This window comes from Exophiala aquamarina (assembly GCF_000709125.1).
Source record: "Exophiala aquamarina CBS 119918 chromosome Unknown aczIA-supercont1.4, whole genome shotgun sequence".
Taxonomy (NCBI): Eukaryota; Fungi; Ascomycota; class Eurotiomycetes; order Chaetothyriales; family Herpotrichiellaceae; genus Exophiala; species Exophiala aquamarina.
The window spans coordinates 1272701-1296340 of NW_013550584.1; the positions used below are offsets into that span (position 1 = coordinate 1272701).

At 50.5% G+C, this 23640-nt stretch overlaps 10 protein-coding genes across 10 annotated transcripts; 4 read left to right on the forward strand and 6 right to left on the reverse strand.

The window, feature by feature from the left end:
• Positions 1 to 642: 642 nt before the first annotated feature.
• Positions 643 to 1753, reverse strand: A1O9_05574 (uncharacterized protein; the record flags this gene model as incomplete). Its single annotated transcript, XM_013404792.1, has 3 exons — positions 643 to 1065; positions 1117 to 1341; positions 1394 to 1753. The coding sequence occupies 3 exons, from the start codon at positions 1751 to 1753 to the stop codon at positions 643 to 645; spliced, it is 1008 nt and encodes a 335-aa protein (XP_013260246.1).
• A 479-nt stretch (positions 1754 to 2232) lies between these two features.
• On the forward strand, positions 2233 to 2841 carry A1O9_05575 (cytochrome c oxidase subunit 6a; the record flags this gene model as incomplete). The annotated part of the gene is made up of 4 exons (XM_013404793.1): positions 2233 to 2425; positions 2485 to 2509; positions 2565 to 2724; positions 2788 to 2841. The coding sequence occupies 4 exons, from the start codon at positions 2233 to 2235 to the stop codon at positions 2839 to 2841; spliced, it is 432 nt and encodes a 143-aa protein (XP_013260247.1).
• Positions 2842 to 3030: 189 nt separating this feature from the next.
• A1O9_05576 (uncharacterized protein) lies at positions 3031 to 5319 on the reverse strand (the record flags this gene model as incomplete). The annotated part of the gene is made up of 1 exon (XM_013404794.1): positions 3031 to 5319. One exon carries the CDS (start codon positions 5317 to 5319, stop codon positions 3031 to 3033), a length of 2289 nt encoding a protein of 762 aa, XP_013260248.1.
• Positions 5320 to 5677: 358 nt separating this feature from the next.
• On the forward strand, positions 5678 to 6654 carry A1O9_05577 (phosphoribosylaminoimidazole-succinocarboxamide synthase; the record flags this gene model as incomplete). The annotated part of the gene is made up of 2 exons (XM_013404795.1): positions 5678 to 5821; positions 5878 to 6654. The coding sequence occupies 2 exons, from the start codon at positions 5678 to 5680 to the stop codon at positions 6652 to 6654; spliced, it is 921 nt and encodes a 306-aa protein (XP_013260249.1).
• Positions 6655 to 6754: 100 nt separating this feature from the next.
• Positions 6755 to 7780, reverse strand: A1O9_05578 (uncharacterized protein; the record flags this gene model as incomplete). Its single annotated transcript, XM_013404796.1, has 2 exons — positions 6755 to 7593; positions 7699 to 7780. 2 exons carry the CDS (start codon positions 7778 to 7780, stop codon positions 6755 to 6757), a joined length of 921 nt encoding a protein of 306 aa, XP_013260250.1.
• Positions 7781 to 9161: 1381 nt separating this feature from the next.
• A1O9_05579 (uncharacterized protein) lies at positions 9162 to 11212 on the forward strand (the record flags this gene model as incomplete). Its single annotated transcript, XM_013404797.1, has 9 exons — positions 9162 to 9285; positions 9470 to 9535; positions 9599 to 9710; positions 9757 to 9886; positions 9937 to 10027; positions 10081 to 10222; positions 10297 to 10559; positions 10618 to 10694; positions 10757 to 11212. 9 exons carry the CDS (start codon positions 9162 to 9164, stop codon positions 11210 to 11212), a joined length of 1461 nt encoding a protein of 486 aa, XP_013260251.1.
• Positions 11213 to 12084: 872 nt separating this feature from the next.
• Positions 12085 to 14073, reverse strand: A1O9_05580 (uncharacterized protein; the record flags this gene model as incomplete). Its single annotated transcript, XM_013404798.1, has 2 exons — positions 12085 to 13661; positions 13713 to 14073. 2 exons carry the CDS (start codon positions 14071 to 14073, stop codon positions 12085 to 12087), a joined length of 1938 nt encoding a protein of 645 aa, XP_013260252.1.
• Positions 14074 to 14968: 895 nt separating this feature from the next.
• Positions 14969 to 15880, forward strand: A1O9_05581 (uncharacterized protein; the record flags this gene model as incomplete). Its single annotated transcript, XM_013404799.1, has 1 exon — positions 14969 to 15880. The coding sequence occupies one exon, from the start codon at positions 14969 to 14971 to the stop codon at positions 15878 to 15880; it is 912 nt and encodes a 303-aa protein (XP_013260253.1).
• Positions 15881 to 16134: 254 nt separating this feature from the next.
• A1O9_05582 (uncharacterized protein) lies at positions 16135 to 17151 on the reverse strand (the record flags this gene model as incomplete). Its single annotated transcript, XM_013404800.1, has 1 exon — positions 16135 to 17151. The coding sequence occupies one exon, from the start codon at positions 17149 to 17151 to the stop codon at positions 16135 to 16137; it is 1017 nt and encodes a 338-aa protein (XP_013260254.1).
• Positions 17152 to 18196: 1045 nt separating this feature from the next.
• A1O9_05583 (uncharacterized protein) lies at positions 18197 to 19875 on the reverse strand (the record flags this gene model as incomplete). The annotated part of the gene is made up of 3 exons (XM_013404801.1): positions 18197 to 19393; positions 19453 to 19553; positions 19629 to 19875. The coding sequence occupies 3 exons, from the start codon at positions 19873 to 19875 to the stop codon at positions 18197 to 18199; spliced, it is 1545 nt and encodes a 514-aa protein (XP_013260255.1).
• Between the last annotated feature and the right edge of the window lie 3765 nt (positions 19876 to 23640).

The window sequence follows — 23640 nt, forward strand, 5'->3', positions numbered from 1 at the left end:
CAACGGATCGCTTTCACAGGCACGAGCACATGGGAGGGAGTGGGAAGCAAAGCGCAGCACAATATATACAATCCAACGCTTCAAGAAAATGCTGGAGCGGCCCTTGCGATGCTGAGATGCGGGGCACGGGGATCTGGAGGGAAGAGATCGGAAAAGATCGAGTACTACGAGCAGCGTAGGTAGTTAGCAGGATGTAAAATGAAGCACATGGGATTTGAGATTGAAACCGAGCAAAAGCTCCCATGCAGTGCTCGTCCCCTCTTCGTATGATGCAACTCCGCAAAACCCAAAATGACGTCTGGGGGTTTCGATCGCCGAGGAATCCGTGTTCAATAATGTTCAAGTTGCTGTGGCTCGGGCTCACAATTCCCGAGCTGCAACCCGCGCCAAGACAGTCCTTCCACGCTGAATTTCATTCGACAACAAATCGGGGAGAAAATAGGAGTTGGTCCTAGGGTTTTTAGGTCAGAAGGGCTTCCAAGGCTGGACAGAGGAGCGAAAAAACCCGATACTCAAGTGTACAAAGGAATATTTCGATTTTTCTTGATTTGATATGTACAGCACTGACTTGGCTTTCTGCAAGCAATCAGCGTCCTTCAACCGAGCTGCAAAACAAACAAAAAACACCCGTTCCAATTTGCTCTACTCTTCCTCCTCTTCCTCCTCAGCTTCGCCTTCAGGCTCAGCTTCAAGCTCTGCGTACTGCTTAGCTCGGAGTGCTCGGAATCTCTCGGTTGGACCTGTTGGTCGTGTGACCAAATCCGAAATTTGGCCACGTCCGATCAACGAGGCAACAATCGAAGCACCGACAATGAAAGTCAGTACGAATCGGTATGTTCCGTACCATGATGGGGCCCAGCCTCGAGCGGCGGCTCTGGCATCATTGTAGTACAAGAAGGTGAAGGCAAGAAATTGGGCAATAAGACCAACTTCTGCAGGAAGAAGAAGTGTAGGCCATGCTACCGCCGTCGCGACAATACCCATAGAGTACCGTCCGTAGCCTTGGTTGCCTCCAAATTTGGCCCATTCAAGACCCCAATGGATGGCACCAAGGAAGGAAATGATCTATCTCCAGTCAGTATCCACGTGTAATCAACTTGCATGATTGAGACGTACCGAAGCACCATAACCAAGCTGGATGGGTTCAATGATGTGCAAAAGTTGTTCAGCAACCTCGCCGGACAAGAAGAATCCCTGTCCGTGGTGGGCGGCGTATTGAATATCAAAAGACAGGTAGACCGTGGTAAGAGATGTTGCCAGGTAAGGAATGACACCTGCCAAACCAACATAGAGCGCTTCACGGGGCACTTCTCTGAGGGTAAAAGTTTCCTTAATGGTGTTCTAGATGCAATGGTTAGTCCGTGAAAGCAAATCATTGAATGTAGAGACCAACAAAATCGCTGCGAATCCCTGCCATCATATCCACATCATGCTCTTCCTCCTTGAGGCCAACTTCGCCAGTAACGGGGTGGATCGATGATTCCGTGGATACACCCTCATGGCCTGCACGGATCAATTGCTTCCCCAACTCTGCCTCTGCCTTCTTCTTGTCATAGGCGTAGGCGTTGTTCGTAGCATAGCGGACCAGAGCCTTTTGCGTAGGTTGTACGGTCGTGAGCGCCAGTAGCCTGGAAGCTCTGACTGGACGAGCTGAGGTTCTCAACGAGGCTGAAAGGACGTTCTTGCAGAGGCCTGTTCGGGGAGTAATGGTCAACGATCGCGGAAGGGAGCGGGCGGCTGTTGTCCGAAACATTGTCGCGGACATGGTGGCGAGGACGGTTCGAAATACTGCAAGACAGTCACAGACCGACCAGAGCCAGCTGGGATAGAGCTGGATTTGCCGTGTATAAGGAGTGGAGAGTGAGTGGTGGTTGTGAGACGTCGAAGATTCAGAATATTGAGGTTGAAGGAGCTCATCGGCAGAGCTCACGTTCAATGGTCCAAACTGGGGAAGGTGCGGTCACGCCGTATTGTCATTGCGATGACGAGCTGGCAGAATCTGGCAGCAAAAACTGTGTAAAACCGATACAAAATTACGAGAGCTCCCCGCTCACACCACTTGGGTTACCATACCTTTACAAGCTTTTTCATTGGGTTATTCGTTGCCAAGCCCATGACCGAAGCTCCCCTGCGAACCCGTTGAACCTCCAACATCACCTTTCAAAACCTCGCGATCCCTCCTCTTTAACCAACCCTCCCACTCTCCACTCTGCCTGAGAACGATAAACAAACATGTCCTTCCAACGAGTGGGACTGCGCTTTGCCCAGCAGCTACGTGCACCCTCCCTCCGAACAACCCTCCAGCGACGCTTTGCGAGCACCTCCGAGAAGCTGCCTCCCACTGGAGCCAAGTTGGTCGGTCCAGCAGACAATGCGTTCAACCGGGAAAGAGCTGCTGTGAAGGCCCACGCTGCAGCCACCAGTGGTGAGTGGCCCGTTTAGGATTTTGGAAGGGATGGAAAACATGACTAACCTAAACTTCAGATTTATGGCGCAGACTCTCCATTTAGTACGAGCACACGCCTATATTGAAGATGAAGAGCAGAGCCTAACCAACCCAACAGTGTAGTCATCCCTTGCCTCATCCTCGGCAGCATCAACGCTTGGAATTTGTGGAATGAACATTGGGAGCACTGGGAACATTTGCCTCCCCTGGAAGAGCGAGTTGAATATCCTTACCAGAACATCCGATCAAAGAACTTTTTCTGGGGAGATGGTGATAAGGTAAGGGCAAAACAACTCTTGGATGCGTTGTTTGGATTTTCCGACGTTCTGACTTGTTTGCAGACCCTCTTCTGGAACGAAAAGGTCAACTATCACAACAAGGACAAGGCCACATAAATCATTAGAGTCAACCACCAATTAGTGGCCTCTTTATGCAGAACCCATAAAAGGGAGTGTGTCTCCTATGTACATATGCGACCGAGGGATGGTGAAGACACGGGCGAGAAAGTTGACACAAATGCCAAATTGATATTTTCATTACCCGATTGCATAAACCGCTCATGAATATGCTCTTGCAATGCTATTTCAAATACGCATATCTGCGTACTGTTTCTCCAGCTGAATGAACTGGCTTGCAGTGTCATTCGCCAACACCAGGTCACCCCGCCAATGCATAATCGTCGCCTTCTTCTTCAACATTTCCAGCTGACCCTTCAGATCTTCAACGCGCCCGAACTCTGCACGAGCCTGATCAATATGTTCCATGGCTTTACTGATAAATTCCTTTTGTTTCGTCGAGTGGTCTTGCTCCAACCCCGCAAGGCCCATGTTGGCATCTGCGAGAATCGAATATGAGTGAGCGGCAAGATCACAATCTTGGCACTCCAACACCTGCGGCATGATGGCGTGTAACAACTCGGCGGCGGCGGAGAATTCTCGCAGAGCGTTGAGAATGTTTGCAAGGAGCCCCATTGATTCCCACAGCGATGGCAATATTCTAGCACGATATGCGATCTGAGCAGCTTTCGTGGCCAGCGAGAATCCTTTCAGGGTGTTATCACTGTCGGCCAGGAGGCGAACCTTGAAATTTATCAGCCGGGTCTGGACCACCACATCATTTATCTCGGCAGAAGCCTTCTCCCCCAGTGCTTCGACGGATTCTAGTGCTTTGTCTAGAATGCCACGACGATGAAGCAGATCGATCTCCAGCACCAATAAAGAAAACCCAATTTCGACATCCGGAGGACCCTGGCCTTTGAGGCGGTGGAGGAGGAGTTCAGCCGCGTTGTGATCACCTCGATGCAGCAAGCGGCGTACTTTGAGCACTCCGGTGTAGAAAGTCAAGTAGTTATGAAATTTGAGTACCCGGTGAATATTCTGTGGGAGATCATTCAATAACTTATCCGCTTCTGTGTACCGTCCTCTCTGGACAAGAAGGCCGGCCGTTCGACAACTATACTTGAGCAAATCTTCTAGCGAAGCATCTTTGACGTGGCATTGTAAGAAGGTCTGGCCGCACATCCATGCCATATGGCTGAGGCCAACTCTGCTGTACGTGGCGCCTTTCATTAGGAGAGCTGGTCCCGTGATACCTGCTGCCGACTTGATGATATTAAGATGTGAAGCTTTGGCAATATTCTCAAACACTGTAGCGATACTTTCACCGTGCTGAAGTCCCAGCTTTGCTTCACTGAGCAGAGACGTACTTAGCAAAGTCCACATCTCTGCATCTCTTGCCCGTGATTTGAGAAAAGCGAGACCCTCCGTCTCACTTCCAAGAATACCACGTTCGCGGATCGTCTTCATATGTGCAGGAAAGGCCCGTCCAAAATGGTACAGCCAGCTCATGCAAAAATTCAGACACGTGGTGTCCTTGGCCTCTCGAGCCGTGGCTATTGCTTCTTGCATAGCAGGAAGCGCCTTAGCATGACAGCCAAAATCTGCTTGTAAGATGGCGAGATTAAGCAGTGCATATTGGTAAAAGGTCCGTTCTCGACTTTGCATCGTGTAGTCAAAATATCGATGAAGATTATCAAATGCCGAGAAGTAGTCTCCCGCACGCCACGAGTCGAGAAAACCCAAATAATGTCCAAGTGTAGGGATGGCTTGACCAGCCTTTGACATTTGATCCAGTCTGGCTTTCATCTCACCGGGTAGACGCCCCCCATATCGTTGCAGCTCGGAGACCTGGAACTCCATGAGTTTCTCCAGGTCGTGGGCACTGTATGCAGGGTCGTTATCTTGTGCAATGCCTGTAAGTCGTCCGTACATGATCTGAGCAAGCGGGTGCGAGCCATCGATTTGAAGCTCTTCGAAATTGGTATCAATAGCGGTCCTCCCCACCGGAGGATTCTTCTTTTCGTACGCTTGTCGGCTCGGAATCCGGTATGCTATGAAGTCTTGCCATAAAGCAATACTATCCTGGAACTGCAATCGCATATACTCGAGATTGCAACGGCGAATGAAGGCCCCCAGTGGTGAAGTACGAAGAATCCGTCCATAGGTTTGATCCGAGACTTCTCCTGTCTCTCGCTCCCGTAGAATCTGCTCCCTGGGTTTTGTGAGGAGTAGTGGTAGGTTCGTGATAAACGCATCGAGCGCGTCGGAGCAATCAACAGCCCATAATTTCCTTAGCAAAAGATCGTATAGCGACCTTCCAGGTCTCGCTGATGGGTGACCTGACAAGGCAGATTCAAAAACCGCTATGGGGATAGCAGGCTCAAAATCATGGTCAGAAGATTTGTCGGTAGGCAGGATCTGTGCAAGGATGAAGGCCAGCACCGACTTTGCTTCTGAGGTTGGGACTAGATCTTCCGCATAGAGGAGGCTTAATGCCAACAGGGTGATTTTGGCAGGGGTCAAGTATCGATTCATGGTGTAAGAATCATCCTAGAATCTTCGGTGTTAAACAGCTTCCCGCTCATCGCCACCAGTCTTCAAAGTCGACCGACTCGTGTTAGATTGTTTGCATTCTTAAAGAGCGAAGGGTGCATTCAAATGTGGTGATGTAAATAGGGACTCGCCCTACACACCCAAGGCGTGCGGGTCGTCCTGTCGCGTCGGGAAGTCCACCGCCCGTGATTGGGCAGCATCTGCGTCCTCAGAAAGTTTGCACGATTTGCATAAGGTTTTTTTCAGATTTAAGTTGGTCATACAGACTTGTATTTCCTTGCCCGCCGGTTGAAATAGTCAGATATATTCATATTGCTTGAAACCTCGAGGTCGATTCACCATGGCCTTTGTTCAGTCGGATCTGGGGGACGCCCTGCCACTGGTTGCTTCAGGCAAAGTCCGTGAATTGTACAATGTTGACTCAAAATCTTTACTCTTCATTGCTTCAGATCGTATATCTGCCTACGATGTGGTCATGAAAAATGTGAGTAGCTGCTTTCCTTGATGTCTGGGGCAAAAGTCACCAACGGGGACAAACAGGGTGTTCCAGACAAGGGGGTCATTCTCACTCTCATCACAGCACATTGGTTTGAATATCTGCAGCGAGCGCTCCCAGATCTAAAGACTCATTTCATATCTTTGGACTTGCCTTCGAGCGTGCCAAATGATAAGGCCGCTGAACTCAAAGGACGAAGTATGCACGTAAGGAAGTTGAAAGTGTTTCCTGTCGAGGCAATCGTCAGAGGGTACATCACAGGCACGGCATGGTCATCGTATCAGAAAACGGGTGAGGTAAACGGAAAGAAGCTTGCTGAGGGCCTGCAAGAGTCACAGGAGCTACCAGAGCCCATGTACACTCCGAGTACGAAAGCTGAGCTTGGCCAGCACGACGAAAATATCTCGACCGAGGAAGCCGCGAAGATTGTGGGAGACAAATACGCAAAGCGAATCGAAGAGCTGGCGCTCAGCATTTACAAGACCGCCAGGGACTACGCGAGAGAAAAGGGTATCATCATCGCTGACACCAAGTTTGAGTTCGGCCTGGACGAAGAGACAGATGAAGTCGTCCTTGTTGACGAGGTGCTCACCCCTGATAGCTCGAGGTTCTGGTCAAAATCTAGCTACAAGGTCGGACAAGGGCAGGATAGTTTTGATAAACAGTTCCTGCGCGATTGGTTGACGAGGAACGGGCTGAAGGGCAAGGAGGGTGTCTCGATGCCAGAAGATGTAGTCTATGGTACCCGTTCGAAGTACGCAGAGGCGTTCAAGATTCTCACGGGCAAGTCATTAGAAGATGCACTACAGAGCCTGCGGTAGGATCAAAGGTTGAGAAACCAGAATCGTAATCATTTTGTGTATCTTGCTGCTGTAACATTGTACAATCCCTTCCAGCGTGTTTGCCAGGAATTTGGACTCGTTATCGTACACCAGAATAATCGCGAGTGCCAACCTTGCCGAAATGTGGCACCCGTTCACGAAAGCTCCTTCTCTCTTGTGGTAGCTTTCGCTTTTCTTCAGCCTTTTGAGCAAGCTTTTCTTCTGTGACTTCGCACAATCGCGCACTGCCCTGGTCACCATCTTCCCAGCCGGTGCGGCCATCAACCTGACCACGCTCGTTCAGATTGGTGGCCCACATCGCAGCAATCCCTAATTCGAACGGACCAGCTTGTCTATCAGTAAGTCCGATTCCAAAACTCTTCACCTTCTGCCGTAGCATCTCTGACTGTGGCTCAGTGACAACACCGTGATTTGTCCGAACGAACTCATGCAATCTGATCCACACCGTCTCCCATTGGCCTGGATCATTGGGTCCATTTGCGCCCTTGTGGTATTTCGTGTACAATCGATGTTGATGTATGTCTGACTCCACAATGGAGTCTGTTTGTATGTTTACAAAGTATTTCCTTCCGTCACTTTTCACTTTCAGTGCAAGATACATGTAGGAGTCGACATCCCAAAAGAGTTCACCAAAAAGCGTTCTTCCTCGATCTATGTTCCGCCATGCTGCATAGCCTGTTCTCTGTATGTCTGGTCGATCTGCGGGCAGTTTCGTGGAGATGTTTCCCTTGAATAAGATATGGGCTGGTGTCTGAGGGTTCGAAGAAGTATCTGCAGGCCGCTGTATCAACTGGGCTGTTGAAATTCCACCAACCGTCCGATCGGACATCGCCTTCAGTGTAGTTATCGTCTCTGCATCTGCAAAGTCGAATATTGGGTAGGGCGCTACTGGTAGTTGTAGACCTTCGAGGTTGAGAGCTGCCGATAGTTTAGCTGGTTAGTAGAGGTCCACAAACCACCCAGAATTGCCAGAGAGGCACCATTAGTACCAATCAAGAGCACAACATGTGGCTGGACACTCACCAAACTTGGTCGCCCTTTGAAATTCCTGGCCCGTCTTGCTCCAGAACCCTGGCGCACAACGGCGGAGGGATGGAACAAACATAGTTGTGAGTCCTTCAATCTCCGTGAAATGTAGATATCACGGCCATGCCCCTGTCGATTGGTCCTGTCGATGCTGTGCCTCTGTCATGTCGTTATATATCAGTCAGTGTCGTCGTCGCTCTCCTTCTGCAGTCGACCTTCACAAAAAGCTAGTCCAGAACGTCATCTGCGCTCAGCCTTCTGTCAGGCAGCTCGGCACGACTGTATTTCCGACCCTTTAGCGCCTCCCTTGGCGCGATTGTGATCCGGCTGTCTTTCCTATAATCGTTAGCGGAATTGACGAGGCTGCGCTAGTCCCTGAAGAGACCTCTCACTTTGTCTATATTTCACACGATAACATTCACGTCTCAATCTTTCTTTCTTTCTTTCTTATCTCAAGATCGGGAAACTTGGATCTCCTCAAACCCATCCTTTTTCTGGTTTTGGTACTATCAGTAAGTATCCTGAGGCCACGACAGGCTGTTCTTTGTGTGATTCCACCTACTTACATGTCAGACAGGTACCCACCAGGGTGGGCAGTGACCCAACTAACTTGGGCCACTGCCAAATAGGTTCATACTCAGGGCAGTGGCCCAACTTACTTGGGTCACTGCCAATGGGTTCATACTCATCTCCAAAAGGGCCCTTGCCTTACGCAAAGGTTAGTGAAGACTCCAACGTTCCTCCGGTCCTCAAGAGCATGGTGGGGTATATTCCACCCAAGAAGTGACCTGTCTCAATCGACGCAAGGTTCGGCTTGCCAGGACGACACGTTGACATATCACAACGTGTCTCGAGCTTCCGAACCGCGGTCTTTGTGGAATCACCCGGCGAAAGACTGTATGCCGTGACACAAATGGTCAATCTGGGGCTCTGGCATCAGAGCGTTTGTCCTCCTCGTCGATGAGACAGGTCGTGGTGAAGCCTACGCGTTCGCTGACCTTGATACCCTGCCTTCTGGTGCGCCGACAAGGCGTTGCACATCATGGCAATCTGCCCTGCAGGGGAAATTGGCTCAGTCGCTGCATGGCGTCCGCGTCTCACCCGGTGGAATCCAGCACCGATCTGAGCAGGATAACGTGCTAACCTCTGAAAACAACAGGGCCTTTTTGGAGCGCATATCGCGCATAGACTGGTGGCCGGGGCGTCGCCAAGTATAATTGCTTCACAGCTTAGGTAGCTACTCACCTCACTTCCATAGGTGACTTGCACCCCCACCTCTCACACTCGAGTCACATCTTCCTTTTCTCCTCGAGCAAACAGCAGCATTCAAACACCTTTAAAAGGTGCAAAGCCCTCTCAAACTTGAGAAGATTCTCCTTCCTCAATCCTACACAATCTCGACGGCAACAGACATGTCTTCTGGACGTGTTTCTTCATCGAGTTCTTCTCCCCAAATCATCATGCCCGAATCTCCTCTTCCTGCTGCTACAGCATCTTCAGCACCCGCTCAAACTGACAATACAGATGCCCTGGCCACAAGCCTCGCTAGCATGAGCGTTGAGGCCGGTTCTCAGAACCATTCTGGTGAGTCTATTCTGTCTTTGAAACTCCGATTCCTACATATTTCTATCTGTCCCAACCCACAAAGCCGCTCTGCCGAAATCCCAGCTGTGTCTTTCTGGATCGTTTGAGCATACTACCCTCCAAGAAACTGCTCTTCTGCTTCCAATAATTTGTCCTACATCCATCTGACACTTAATGGTTCCAGGGACCCATACCCCCATGGCACCAACTCTAGCCGATGATGTGTTCGGCGATGCGGCCGTTACTTACGGTTCGTACAATCCCTCAGCCGAAACACTCGCGCTGGCGTAACGCATTGCGCATCGTGCTGGAGTTGGTGGAGGGTATGGGGGTTATCTGCCTCGACAAGACAGAGTGAGGGCCGGTCCAAGTTCGTCAAATGCACAAGGGTTATATCCTCCAAGCGCTCTGCTCTTTGTGGCAAAGTAAGTATATTTCAAGACAAGCAATGATCTATACTGATTTGTCTAGCCTATCAAGCCATCGCACAACTGAGCAATTGGAAGTCTCGTGTCAGCAGATTTTCACCGTCTTCGGGCCATGCTTCGTCAAAGTTCGCCTTGATCGGAACAAGCACCCATTTGCATTTGTACAATACGAGGTACTTTTCCGGCGAGTCACACATTTGGCACTTGCTAACACGTAAACAAGAATTCTGATGACGCAGCTGCAGCTGTGGAAGGTTCATTGAACTTGAACATTGATGGACGAAGAATTCGGGTCGAGCGTGCTAAAGCCGAACGTGAGTGCAGAACATCGAGTATCAACAGTTTGAACATAAACTGACAAGAGAAGGTGCTGTCATTCTGTCCAAGATGAACGGTGACATAGTCACAGAAGAAGAAGCGCGTCGAATGCTAGAACGTTTTGGTCCTATTGAGCTCATGGCTCCCACTCAGAGAATGGACCATCCACGCAATAACCTCCAGGGCGCAATGTACATCAAGTTCGCGTTCTATCTTGACTGCCAGGATGCTTTGAAGGCAAGCTGCCCCTGACGAGAAAACTAAGAAGCCTGCTAACGGTCATCAAGGGCTTTCCACATCATACCTCCGGCTTTGTCTTGATTCTTGCACCTCCTCTTGAACCTCGAGTTCGTTACAACAAGACAGGCAGCCCGATTGTTCGTGGATTCACAACCCCTAGATCTGCTGTTGATCAGAAGAGCATCTTTGTGGGCAATCTTCCTGAAGGTACAACTCGCCAGGATCTACACACTTTATTTGAGGACTTTGGAACCATCATTCAGGTCAATGTCATTCGAAAGGTCTTTAGTAAGTTTCAAGCGTTGCACGCACCCGCCTCTAGACAGAGATCTAACCGCAATTCCAGGCGATGATGCTGTGAACAACTTTGGATTCGTGGAATTCAGTACTGTTCAGGAGGCAGAGCATGCCTCTAACATCGAGGTTTGTTTGTTTTTTGCTCTACTCACCTTCGCTGTAGCAAACATTGACATAATGGGAACCAGAGAACATTCAAAGGTGTCAAACTTCGTGTTGAGCCCAAAGAGTATTCGGCCAGACGAGGCCCGCGAACCACTTACATCCCAGCAACGCCAGCGCATACCAGCACTCCACGGGATCCCTACGTCGACCTTGGATACCTCAATGCCCCCCGCCTCAACTTTGCTCAACCAATCTTTGATCCCGCGGTTGCGATGGCACAAGCTCAGGGCTTTCATCTCGGCGAACCTAACAACCCATTGCACGGCTTCAATCCGTTCGCACCTGGTCCGTTTGCGACTCCTCCACACAGCAATATCGAACGCATGGGACGCATGGGCTTGTTCTCACCGACTCCGAGTCACCACATGAATCCATTCAACCCAGTGATCGCTCCGCCTGGTCCACAGTACGCCGCTCAACCATTCGGCACTGCCACGTTCATGAACCCGATCCAGGAAGCCGAGGGCGAGGATTACTAGCACTCAGCAGGTGTTCAAGGCGAATCTCGGAGTTTAATTCCTCAACAGAGCTGAGGCACATAGTCTCTGACACTGCTTTCTTGACGGTTATGATTGATTCTCTTATATTTCCCTTGCATGCCTCTTCTTTCTCAGACTCTTCACTCATGGAGCAACGAGCTATTGGCAAATCATGCGCTTCCCGCACAGTATGCAATGGAACAGAAGTGGACATAGCACGGATGATATCACCAAACCGAGAAACTGTGAACAAGTCAAATCAAATCACAGTCCGGCACTTTCTTCCTCACCATGAGATGACATGAGATCACTGATAGCAGAGGCACGAGCTACTGTATCACATCGTGCCTGGATCAGCCAGAGCTCTAGTCAAGCGAGCACACTGAAACTGACTTCTTTCCTCCAGTAGTGAAGCTACAATTTAAATGGTTGAGAAAGTCAACAGTACCGTCCTGTTCCCGTGTAATTTGTACTTGTGGTCACTGCTTTTCGAGACATGCTTGCTCCGTCACGTAGACGTAGTGATGATTGTGTTTCGGCTCTGCTTTATTGTGCCCATTAACATACGTGTCTGGCCTGTCGCTAGAGTCGGCACCAGTCCGGGTGAAGGGGGGGTGGGGGGCCGAGGAGGCTTTCAGGCGAAGTAAATGACGACCTATCTGTTCGCGAGTACTAGCCATTCTTCGAGTGTATATCCATGCAGTATTTGCGTGGCGGCCGTCGAGATGGCAACCGAGACTCCCGATACTGCAAACGCATGTTCTATGCCAGATGTACGAACTAGGGTGTAGTTGATAGTAAACATTACTCATTCATTCATTCAATGATCGTACCTAAGACTAGTGATAATCATATCCTCATCAACGAATACACTATGCTTCAATTCCAGCCATGATATGTGGTGGCGTTTGTGGTCCATTTGTGCTGGCAAGGCCACGGTCACCTTGTAAACTCTGTAACAGCTCCTCAGACATGTTGTCCAGCTCGTCCTCCTTGAGCCCAGTCGCAATAGCGACTAGTTTTCGATGCTTGCCTACTTTCTCACTTGTTCCTGCATCGCCCATCAACTTGGCCACTTCCTTCACCCAGTGCTTGCGGACATCTTGTTGTCGATTAAGTTCGAGGGCCCATGGGATGGCTGTTCGAACTTCTTCAGGTGAAAGAGGCTGAGAGTTTGAAAAGCGAAAGGCCTCAGGATTGGTTTGCTGGTCTTGTTGAAGGATCTCCTTCTGTAAGACAACATGTTCTTTTTGCTCCAACAAGGACTCCATCTCACGGAGACTTTCCTCATATTCATGCCTCAGAACATTAAGTCTGGACGGATCTTCAACTCGAGCCATCAGCGAGAAAGTCTCTTGGCGAATCTTGTGACGCTGATTCTCGAGCTCGTTCAATGCAGACTTGGCTTCAGCTATTTCAGTGTCTTTCTCTAACATTTGGGCATCGTACATCTCTGCAATCCTGGAGCTGCCTTCATCCATGACTGATCCAATCTTGTCAAGAACAAGGGATGCTGCTCGAGAGACCGCCTCCTTCTGTCGTTTCCTGCGAGACACTCGTGTATTGAAAGATTCACCAGCCCTTGGAGGTGAGGAGCCTGGTTGTTCTAGGGTATCTTTCTTCTCCCGAAGTGATCGGAGGTATTCGTTTGCAGTTTCGCCTTTCAGATTCTGAATATCACCAGCTTCAGGGCAGTGGTTGAGCAGAAAGGTGGCGACTTTAACACAGCCGTTTCGGATTGCACATAGTGCAGCTGTATCATGGTTGACATCAGTCGAGACAAGCAAAGCCTGAACATAGTTCGACCCCATCTCTTGCATCTTGTTTATAAGGACCTCACAGTAATATTTGGCACATCCCCACTTGCTTCGAGATCGAGCGGTCTCTGCAATATGGTGAAAGACTGTTGCACCATGCCAGTCTCGTTCAACAATTGTTTGTGAGAGAGCTTGAACGATCTTGGGGAACGTTCGCTTGTCGTAATTATTTGTAAACAATACAGCGCGGATAAGGGGTGTTTCCCTAGAACCTTCGTTCTGCGCAGCAGGGTTGGCATTGCGTGCGAGCAAGTCTCTAACGATCTGCACGTCACCCATTGCGCAGGCCCAGTGGAGAGCATTGTTGCCAAGATTGTCAATTGGACGATCAACGTCGAAGTTTGGCGGAGGCTGGGGTGGAAGAATATTGGATGCAGCCGGGTCATCACCAGCGGTCACGAAATAATCCAGCAACTCATCGCCGTATATTGTGTGTTCTAGGTCTGATGCAGTGAAGACAGATTCATCGTCGTTCCGCTTTCGTTTTCTGGAAGCAGTCGAGTTTTGGGATAGAGGTAAGAAATCATCTTCCGCCATGAAGGATGCAGAGGCGGGTGAAGGTTCACGACTCTCAGCTCCGTTATAATGAACGCTTGCAGCCTCATAACCTTCGATGGGCTGGTAGAATTGAGCTAGAAAACGTTAATTCTGGATGCTGGGGAGAGAGAGTTGTTTTGGCTTACTGGGGGCTTTTACTTGCGGCGGTGGTGGTGGCGGCGGTGCCTTCTTGGGAGCGGCTTTGGTTTGCTTGGGACGGCTGGATGCAGCTGTGGTATGCTTCGGAGCTGGAGGTGGACTTCTGTCACCAGGGACATAGTCAAAGATCCTCGCGATCCGGTCAATGATACCATGTTTCTCTGCAAGCGAACGGCCTTCCGATAGAGGAACCCATGTGCCTTGGTATTTTCCATATCCACCTTGAATCTTCTCATGAACCCCCTTCTGCACCTCGCGCTCTAGGATTCTCGTTCTCGCAGGCTTGTCGAAGCCGGCAATCTTGAGCACATGTGTGGCATTGACCCAGTCGTCAGACCGTCTTCGCATGACATGATCACTACCGGTCTTCAGCTCATACACGGGAACCTGCAGATGTGGGTTAGTGTTGGAACCACATGGCACAAAAGGGAGGGGCTCGACGCACATTGCTGTAAGTTGCAGAGTAAATTTCCTTGTCGGAAGCCATGGTAATGATTGAGGAGAGAGATTGGCGGGCAGGTTTGCTCAATACAAATCATAGAGAGGATGCGATGGCATATGACAGGGACTTGTATTATGTCAAGGCTCTCACTGCCTGGTAGGATCGACTGCCAGTGACGCGGTGAATGTGGGCAGTGCTGCTCTCAAGACGCGTCGGATTAAGAGCGCGTCAAACGGGCATTTTGTGACAGGAACAAGATATATCCGACGATGTTCCGAGATGTCTGTGTACGTCACGTGAATAACGTGCTACACGTGATGCTGGGACGAGTGGCCATGGCCCATGGCGCAAATGTCAACCCCGCCAATTGATCACCAACTCCGCCAGCCGACAGATATCCGAAGCATTAGATAATCTTACGACAAACCACTCGCAATTTCTCACCTTTCACTGGGTAGAGTTCCTGTTTCGTACACTCGTTCCTCCAATTCAACGTCATTCTGTCGCGTTCTTTTAACTGCTTGCAAATCAACGCCGCGTTGATCAGAAAATAAATAAGCCCGATGCCCTGACACAATATTTGGCTGATGATTTCTCTTTGTGTTTTTCTCTCCCGAGCAAGATCTCTGAAGTAGTAGCTTTCTGTTTTTGGCGATTCCTACTCGTATGCAAGCCTCTACCTTGAAAGCAGTTAGAACCGCTTCTCCGCTCTCCAAGACCATAACCCGATCTTTGCCGCTGCGGTCACTTCCATCTTCCACATTTCGATCATTTACCACCAGCGGCAGCCGACCAGCCAATATGACGGCGACTACTTTCAAGTATATCGACCCTTCGTCGTACGAGAAGAGCGATGTTGCATTCGTGAAGCCCTGGGCCAAGGTCGATGGACCTGGCTATTCATTTCATCTTATTGATCGCAAGCGCTCGGTGGAGGATATTCGTGGCAATGAGTCGAATTTCAGCACCGACACAGCAGGATTTGCCGTTTATAATTACCCAGCGAAGGAGAAGTCGTTCACCGACGATCAGGCTGTTCGCGATGGATACTACTCCGAGGTCGAGCAAGTACTACGTGATAAATTACCGGGCATTAAAAAGGTGGTTATCTTCGACCACACCATCAGAAGAAGACAAAAGGCGTCTCCCAGACAACCAGTACAACAGGTCCACGTTGACCAGACCCCGAACGCAGCAGCAATTCGAGTGCGTCGACATTTGCCTGCGGAGGAAGCCGAGGAGCTTCTGAAGGGACGATACCAGATTATCAACGTGTGGCGACCGATCGAAAACCCGGCCTCTGATTTCCCTCTCGCAGTTGTGGATTGGCGATCCACCACGCCCTCTGATTTCGTGAAGGTCGACCTCCTTTACCCCAAAAGAGACGTCACGAATGGTGCCCACGACGATGACGACCGAGGCAAGGAAGTTCTCCCAGACCCAACCTCTGCGAGCTCCACCGATGGATATGAGGTCAAGGGCGAAACGTACGGTGTGCAGCCGAATGATAGCCACAAATTCTATTACTATAAAGACATGACGCCCGAAGAGGTTATGTTCATCAAGTGCTTTGATTCTTACAGCCAGGTCAACGGTGGGAAGAAAGGTTTGGCCGACTGTACTCCACACACGGCATTCGTCGATCCCCAGACTGCGGCTGATGCCCCAGGTAGACAGAGCATTGAGGTGAGATGTCTGGTGTTCTATGAATAGCCTGATTTTATGGTGGTTGATTCGACGCCTTTTGGATGAATTTAGTTTTAGCGTACATGTGTGAATAAATGCATTACAATTCTTACAACAATCACAATCCTGATCAAATGCTGTATGTGTGGCGGATGTTCAGAGGGATTGTTGAGAGGATACTTTAGTCCCTGTTATCTATACACGGCTTTGTCATACGATATCCTCACGCATTTGGATTCCATCCCTGTTGTACGTTACACCTACCCACACTTCCAGCCCAGCTATTGCTCAGCGTTGACCTTCAGCACGACCTTCCCGGAGGTCTTACCACTATTCAACCTCTCGATCGCCTTATTGTAATCCTCAAACTCCCAGACACTGTCCACCAGCGGCCTGAGTTTCCCCGCCTCGATGAGCTCCGTGATCTTTTCCAGCTGCGCGCCAGAAGGATGCATGATCCAGAAGCGTCCCGTGACGGCCGAGCTCACACCGTCGGGCGTGTCGAGATCAAAGACCCAGTTGAAGTCTGGGGGCGGGACGATCGTGAGCAGCTGGCCGTTGTCCTTGACCGTGTGCCACGCCTGCTCGAGCGACGAGCCACCCGCCAGCGCAAAGGCAAAGTCGACTTTGCGGCGGCTCGGGTCTTCCGCCACCCAGGTCCGCAGGTCGGTCGTAGTGTAGTCGAGGACTTCATCGGCTCCGAGCGACTTGACGAGATCAATGTTTCGCGGGCCTGCGGTGGCAACGACGTAGAGGCCGGCTAACTTGGCGAGCTGGACGGCGTAGATGCCTACGCTACCCGATGCGGCCGTTATCAGGAGCCGGGGCCGGGTGCTGGATGAGTGGGTTGAGTTGATAGTCGGCACCTCGATCTTGAACTCTTCGAACAGCGCTTGCCACGCTGCCAACGCGCTGACGGGAACTGAAGCAGCCTCTGCGGTGGTAAAATTCCTAGGCGTCCGTGCGATCTCATCCTCCGTGGTCACGGTGTATTGGCGTGCAGCACCCGGTCGTGGGTATGTAACCCGAGCGTAGACTCGATCACCCCGCTGGAATTTCGAGGTGGCGGAGGGCGACTGCACTATTTGCCCAACGTATTCAACGCCAGGAGTTGAGACGCTCAGCTCTTCGGGTCGAGGCCAGAATAATTCGCCCACTGTAAAGGCGGCGGCAAGCGGTTTCACTAGGTACTCTTGAGGGCCTGGAATGGGGAGAGGGACGGATTTGATGACAAGAGACTGGTCCTTGATGTTATGTAGCAGAGCACGCATTTCGCTCGGCAGTGTAGCCGCCGCCATTTGGTGTTGCTGTTAGAGGGCAAATTGATGTGCTTGTCTATGCGTATGAAGACTGGGGATAGTAATGCCATCCAGCAAGGTTCGAGAGGGTGCTTTTAGCCATCAAGGATACATATAGACTCAATTTGCACGTGTACCATAGTGCCGAGCCCATGTCGCACCACCCCACGACAAGGCATGCTCCCCAAGGTTCATTACGAGACATTTCTGCTGGCTCAGAAATGTACTATCTCTTTCGAGGAATTCCACCGAAGTGGACAAATGCTGTATCCCAGTCGGTAGCGCGACTTCGTGTAATGCCCATGCTCTAGTCACCCGTTGTGGGTGGTGTTCAAGCACTGCCCAGTGCCCATAGGCACGGATCGGTGACTTTGTAGGCGCGAACAACCACCACGGCGGGATGCGAAATCCGTTCTGCACGAGTCTGAATAAGCAAAAGAACCCAAAGCCTGCACAGATCTAGGGCTTTGCAGAAACCTTTGCTTTCGGGGAACAGCCTTGGCCTGCCAACGCTAGAACACCGGATGACTAACATCTTACGAAGCGACCTGATAGGCGGTGAAATGTCGTGAGAACAGTCAAGACTGACACTACATTTTGACTTTGCAGCGTCAGCACTGTATTGAGGAATTCTACGTAGCAGTAGAGCAAGGGATGACAGAACGAGGTAGTAAAGTTGACCTTCACAAGTGGGTCAATGTGCATTTGTAGATTGCGCATGATGGATTCAATGAAAGGCTCCAGGCGCTGAAATATACAGGAATGCTCCTGGTTGCATATCTCTACGGAATCTGTCTTTAACAATTATAAATACTTTAAACTAACTCCGATTCGAACTTTCTTGTAGAACGGCTGTGAAATGGATATAAAGAGAGAATAAAAGGATAAGAGGTCGATACCTAATTAGCTTCTTCCCACACGCTGCATGATATACAGTCTGTGTTTGCTCGCTGAACAATAGAGGCAAGATGTAACTTGCTTCTCTTTCCCGATCTTTGCGAATGGATTGCTCCAGTTGTGGAAAAATAAAATAGTATCCGCCTGCTTAAACAGCAAAGCGGAAACGAGGGTTTTTCTCGCCGAGTCCTTCAATCTCTATGTCCGTTAGACCCTCCATTACGTGATCTTGTTTGCCTTCATCACGAAGTTTATTCTGCCTCTTGAAATGGAGGTGGAGGATCGTATTGAGGACGAGAGAGACGCTGAGCAGAGCGATTGACACAGCATAACTGGTTCGAAACGTAGGAGCAAAGTTGGCGCTGAAGAGAAAAGGAGATACAACACCGGACGAGTTACCAATGGTCAGATGCATTCCAGTAGAGAATGCGCGCTTGCCGTAGCGAGGATTGTTCGTTGGGACCCAGGCAAATGAAATACCCGCTCCAGTGAAGATACCGACGGCGACGAAGAAGGTCCCAGCGTACGAGGTTGCAACGCCCGAATTAGAGAGGAGCATACCGTAACCCGCCATGGACGAGACGATAGCGCCCATGATGAAGTAGCCGCGACGCTGAGTCAGATCCGAGAGGCGTGCGCAGATGAGATATACAATGGCACCGAACGCATATACAGGAACCGTCATAGCCTGAACTTCTGTCGGGCTCCAACCGGCTCCCATATCGTCGATGATGGTCGGGAGAAACACGACGAACGAGTAGAGCATTAGCAGCATGGGGAAAAGGGCGAAGCAGTAGGCCCAAGTGGTCCAGTCCTTCATGCCGTCCTTCACATCGGGCCACTCCATGTGCCGTAGGTTCTTGGCTCGGCCGAGCTGTGCCTCGTGAATTCTGACAAGATTCTCGCGGTCCTTCTCGGAAAGGAAGTGGGCCGTCGAGGGCGAGTTGGGCAGGACAAAGGGAATTATGGCGCCAGTGACAATTGTCGGGAGACCATTGATGAGAATGATCCACCTCCAAGCGCTCCAGCCTGCAGTTCCATCCATGTGACCGATGCCATAAGCAACGAGACCGCCGCAAAGGCCGGAGATGGCGGCCGTCGAGTAGAAGTAGGCGATACGCAGCGCAAGGCTGCGACGACCGTAAAACATGGAGAGATATAAAACAACTCCGGGAAAGAATCCGGACTCGAAGAGCCCTAGGAGCAGACGACAAGCGAGGAGTGACCCCAGGTTGTTGACAAGGCTGCTTAAACTGGCAACAATGCCCCAGATGATGGTCAGGCCGGCGAGGTAGCGCGCAGGCTTCATCTTTTTAATGATCATATTGGAGGGTGCCTCGAAGAGCTTTCCGATAGGGTTAGCGTTCAACATATCATTCGTAGGTCTCTTGAGCCAATACTTACACAGTAGGTGACAAAGAGCATCGAGACCGCGAGCTGGAATTGGTTACCAGTAAGATTTAGATCTCTTTCCAGGTGGAACAGACGGGCGTTGCCGATGTTAACTAGATAGCTAGCCGTTAGCATATGCATATTTCCACGGCCACCCGTCTGCACTTTATAGGAAATCAGGCACTCACCCCTATCCATCATATTCATGAGGTACGTCCACATGATCATTGGCACAATATGATAATCCAATTTTCTCAAAACAGCCCGCTCAGTTGCCCTGTCGACAACCATCAAGTTTGCGCGGGAAACACCGGCGATCTCAAGGTTGTCTATGTCACCGGAGGAGGAGTCTGCGTCTTTGGGCTGAGAGACCTTCTCGTCGCTGCTGACGAGCTCATTATTTGTGTGCGGTACGGCAGAGTGAGGCTCTGCCATTGTCTATCACAGTGCAGGATATCAGGATAGGGTAGTGTCCAAAGTGCAAATAGCGAGAGGAGTCCAAGACAACCCTTGCGCGATGTGCTCTTATAAAGTCTGATGAGGGCAAGACAAATTGCTGCCGAATGGAATAGGAAATATCTGTTCTAGGGTGTTAGGCGATGCGAGTATAACTTGTGCCCACACAGGTATGAATAGTGTCGTTTGAAAGACTAGGTAGGACAGAAATACCATGTATCATGGGAGGAATTTCATGAGATAGCGATCAACATCAACAACGCGATGAAAGAGGAGGGACAGCGCGGTATTTGTAAGGATTGCTGAATCTCAACGGACGGTTTGCTGCCAGCCCCTGCCCAGTGGTTTCTCCATTCTCTTGCCTTGCACGTTCTTCTATCCCCTCGTCAACGGCCTGTATCGCGCCTCTATTTCGCTATGCAAGGATTTTGTAGACAAGTAGAGGGATCTTTGTTGAGTATGGGCGTCTGTCTGGGCGCCAGGCATCTTGGCGACGATCACGGAGCCCACGATATAACAGTGGACGCAGTGCCGGCTGAAGGGAAGAGAGCCTCCTACGTAAGGAGAATTGGTACAGCTCAGCAACGTTGCACTGGGCCCAAGGTCATGCTCGCTTGTAACATTCGTGGAGGACCCGTGAGCTGGTTGGCAGTGCGAAGAGCCTTGGCCTGGTTTTGGAGAAGCGACTGGATAGCAGCATCTCGGACGAGAGGATAAAGAGTTTAGAAGACTTACACAGGGTTGGTGGAACTTCAACAGCATTGCCAGCTTCGACAACGTTGAAGGAGCATGTGTGTTCCTGGTCCTGCAGGGGAGTGTAGCCACTCATCAGATATGTTCCGCCTTACCAAGGCTGCCAAGAGATATCAATTTCCCCCGTGCAAGACACGCACTCCGCTCCGCCGCAAACAGGAGCATTGATAACACAGGAGGGACGATCCGATGCGCTACTCCTCTCATTTTCCACTTGTTGCTGCTGATTCTGGTGTTGTTGCTGCTGTTTTCATCGTCGCCCTTCTGGATCGCTGCCCTGAGGACCTAGGTAGTACGCCTCGCATCCTGATGAGGCAAGCTTTCTTGGTCTTGGCCTTCGCGTCATGTTCTCGGAGTTTGGGTCTTGCCCAGGAAAATACTTCTTGGAAATCGTCCCTCATCCTGGTTTTGGCATACTGCAACATTCACGCGAGAGTCCACAACTTCCGTTGGGCCTGACCTCCTCCAGACCGCCTAGCATGCCAAGGTCTGGGGCCCCCCTGCCAAGTCCTCCCCGGTTCATATCCCCTCCCGCTACGGCCAGGACTGTTTGCGGCAGATACAGATAGATTGCACAGATGGAAGGATCTTGATTTCCATCGAAGCAAATGACTGTTTTCTTCCAAGAAAACTTTTCTCGTCTTGTCGTTGAACATAACCAATCAGGAGCAGACTGTAAGCATCTCGTCCGCTGGATGGAGACACACCGTCTGTGGGATGCATCTTATCTCCGCTGCTTCTTTTGGAGTTTACTCCGTAGTCCTTCCATCAGAGTTTCCCCCTACAACTCCCGAATCACCGCCTCTGGGGAAGTTCTCGTGGGTCTGGGGTATCTAGAAAAGAGCTAGGGCCACTCTGATGTCCCACCTTGCCATGTGTCGTTCACATCTCCGATTTGTTGAACTACATGACCAGACCGAATACAACTCGTCATCCAATGTCTGCTAGCGGTAAGTGGATCGATAAGTAGAGATGTCAACAGAAGAACTGGTCAATCCAAGCGCTTGTGGGGCATATAAAGATAGGTCGGCCCATTCAACCATGTCAAAAGTTGACGAACCTGACCTGTAAGTCCTCCACAACAAGTGATAACCTTACCTATCATGGATTGGTGATTGGCTTCTGTACAGATGACAACTAATCACATCGCAAGAGCGGATGGCCTGTCGCAGTCACTGGCCACGATAGAAGCCACGGAAGTGCACTTACGATACTCAGCGAGAGTTATCACCGGTGACTTTGAAATGCATGCTTAGGGTAGTGTCTCACTGGATGTCATGGGCGGGTTTGACGGATGGAGAACCCTGCAGGTAAGTGCCGTAGGGCAGGATAGAGAGCTAGGTGCAGAAGATGTCGGCCGAAGGGAAGATCTTCCACTGCATGCACCACAACAAGGGTGCCTTGCATGGCTGTAGACCAAAGAAACCCAAGATATTGACGCCGCTCCAATCACATGACCATCTATAAACGTCCAAACCGCTGAGACTCTGTCACCCAAATGGACCCGCCGGCTTCAGAGAACCTCTGCTCCAACGACCCGGTGGAAAAACTCGTCTGTCTCTCAATCAAGTCCAACCTCTGCGGTGGAAGGTGCATCCGAGTTGAGTTTTTGATCCTTTCTAGACGTTGAATTCTGACGTCGATGTCGTGAAAGGACGGTGTAAAGACCGTACACACTCGCTTGTGTTAATTGTAGGGATGGCGAGTTTCGTGCTAGCTCTTCATGCTATCGATTTTGAAGGGCTGGTTAGCTCCCCTGGAACATACAGCAGACACGTATCCTTTAGATGAGAAAGATACTTCTCGCCATTGTTGCTTCGAGCGCACCGAAGTGCTGATAGCTCGCTCGATCCAAAACTGCTCTCATTATCTCCTGCCGCTTGTTCATGCTTTCTGCTTTGTGCCTCGCGTACACAAAGTGGCTGTGAAGGAGGGAATATCGCAGAGCGAACTACCTCTGAACGTTTGTCAACCGCACTGCTTACCTTCAGTCAATACTGCTAGATGAGCCATGACTCGTTCCATGTGAAGGATTGCAGTGCTGGAAGAAGTGCTGCCGACTATAGCCTTCAATCTGTCTTGGTTATTCCATAATTCCATATGGGTGGTGAGAGGCTCGACGAGAATAGCACCGTGGAGATTCGAGCGGTCAGAAAGTCGACAGGAGCCAACACTGGCCAAGCCACGCTGTTGACGCAGTAACTCGACTGTGTTCGAAGACGGGTTGTGCTCCTCATCCTTGTGCTCGGGAGTTACTCCCTAAAGGAAAAGGATTTGCATCGTGTTAACTCGGCGACACTGTGCCCAGAGTCGCTAGGTAATGTGACAGCTGAATGCAAGATAGGACTTCATCCGCTATTCTTGAGCAAAGGTGATGCATGGTTTGGTTGGCAGTGCCCACGAGTACCACAGCTGTTTGATAGGGCTATTTGTAACTCGCCGAGAAGCCTCCTTTTCACACAGCCTGGTTTGCTGGATATACGATGGGGCTAAGGAGGCCAGATAGTTTGCGCACCACGCATGGAGCTCGTGACATCCTGTGCACACAACAAACGCCGAATGGATTCGCTGGATAAGGTTGTAAATTATAATATAGAGATATCGATGCTGGTGCAATGGAGCTGAGGCTGAGCAACGAACAGTGAACGTTAACCTTGAGTATCGCGCCCCTCGCCCTTACGTCATTCAAAAGTGTGTGGTTGCCGCTTTAGCGTGTCGTCTTGGGGGGATCGAACGCGATACCTCGGTTAGCGTAAAGCTTGTTGGTCCGCCTGGAAGGCCGTGATATGGGGGACCATTCCCTGGACCTCCCCATCCCTCGAGTTTGTGCCTGATCTGCACCAGGCTCTTACGTGGCGTTGGGTCACATACAGACGTCTTTTCTGACTTCCGCTTCGTTCATTAGCACAACATGCTGTATACAGCAGGTTCTAGCTCTGTGCCCTCGGATCAAGCCCCATCGAGCAGGAGTTCAGTGATTGTTCCAAAGCT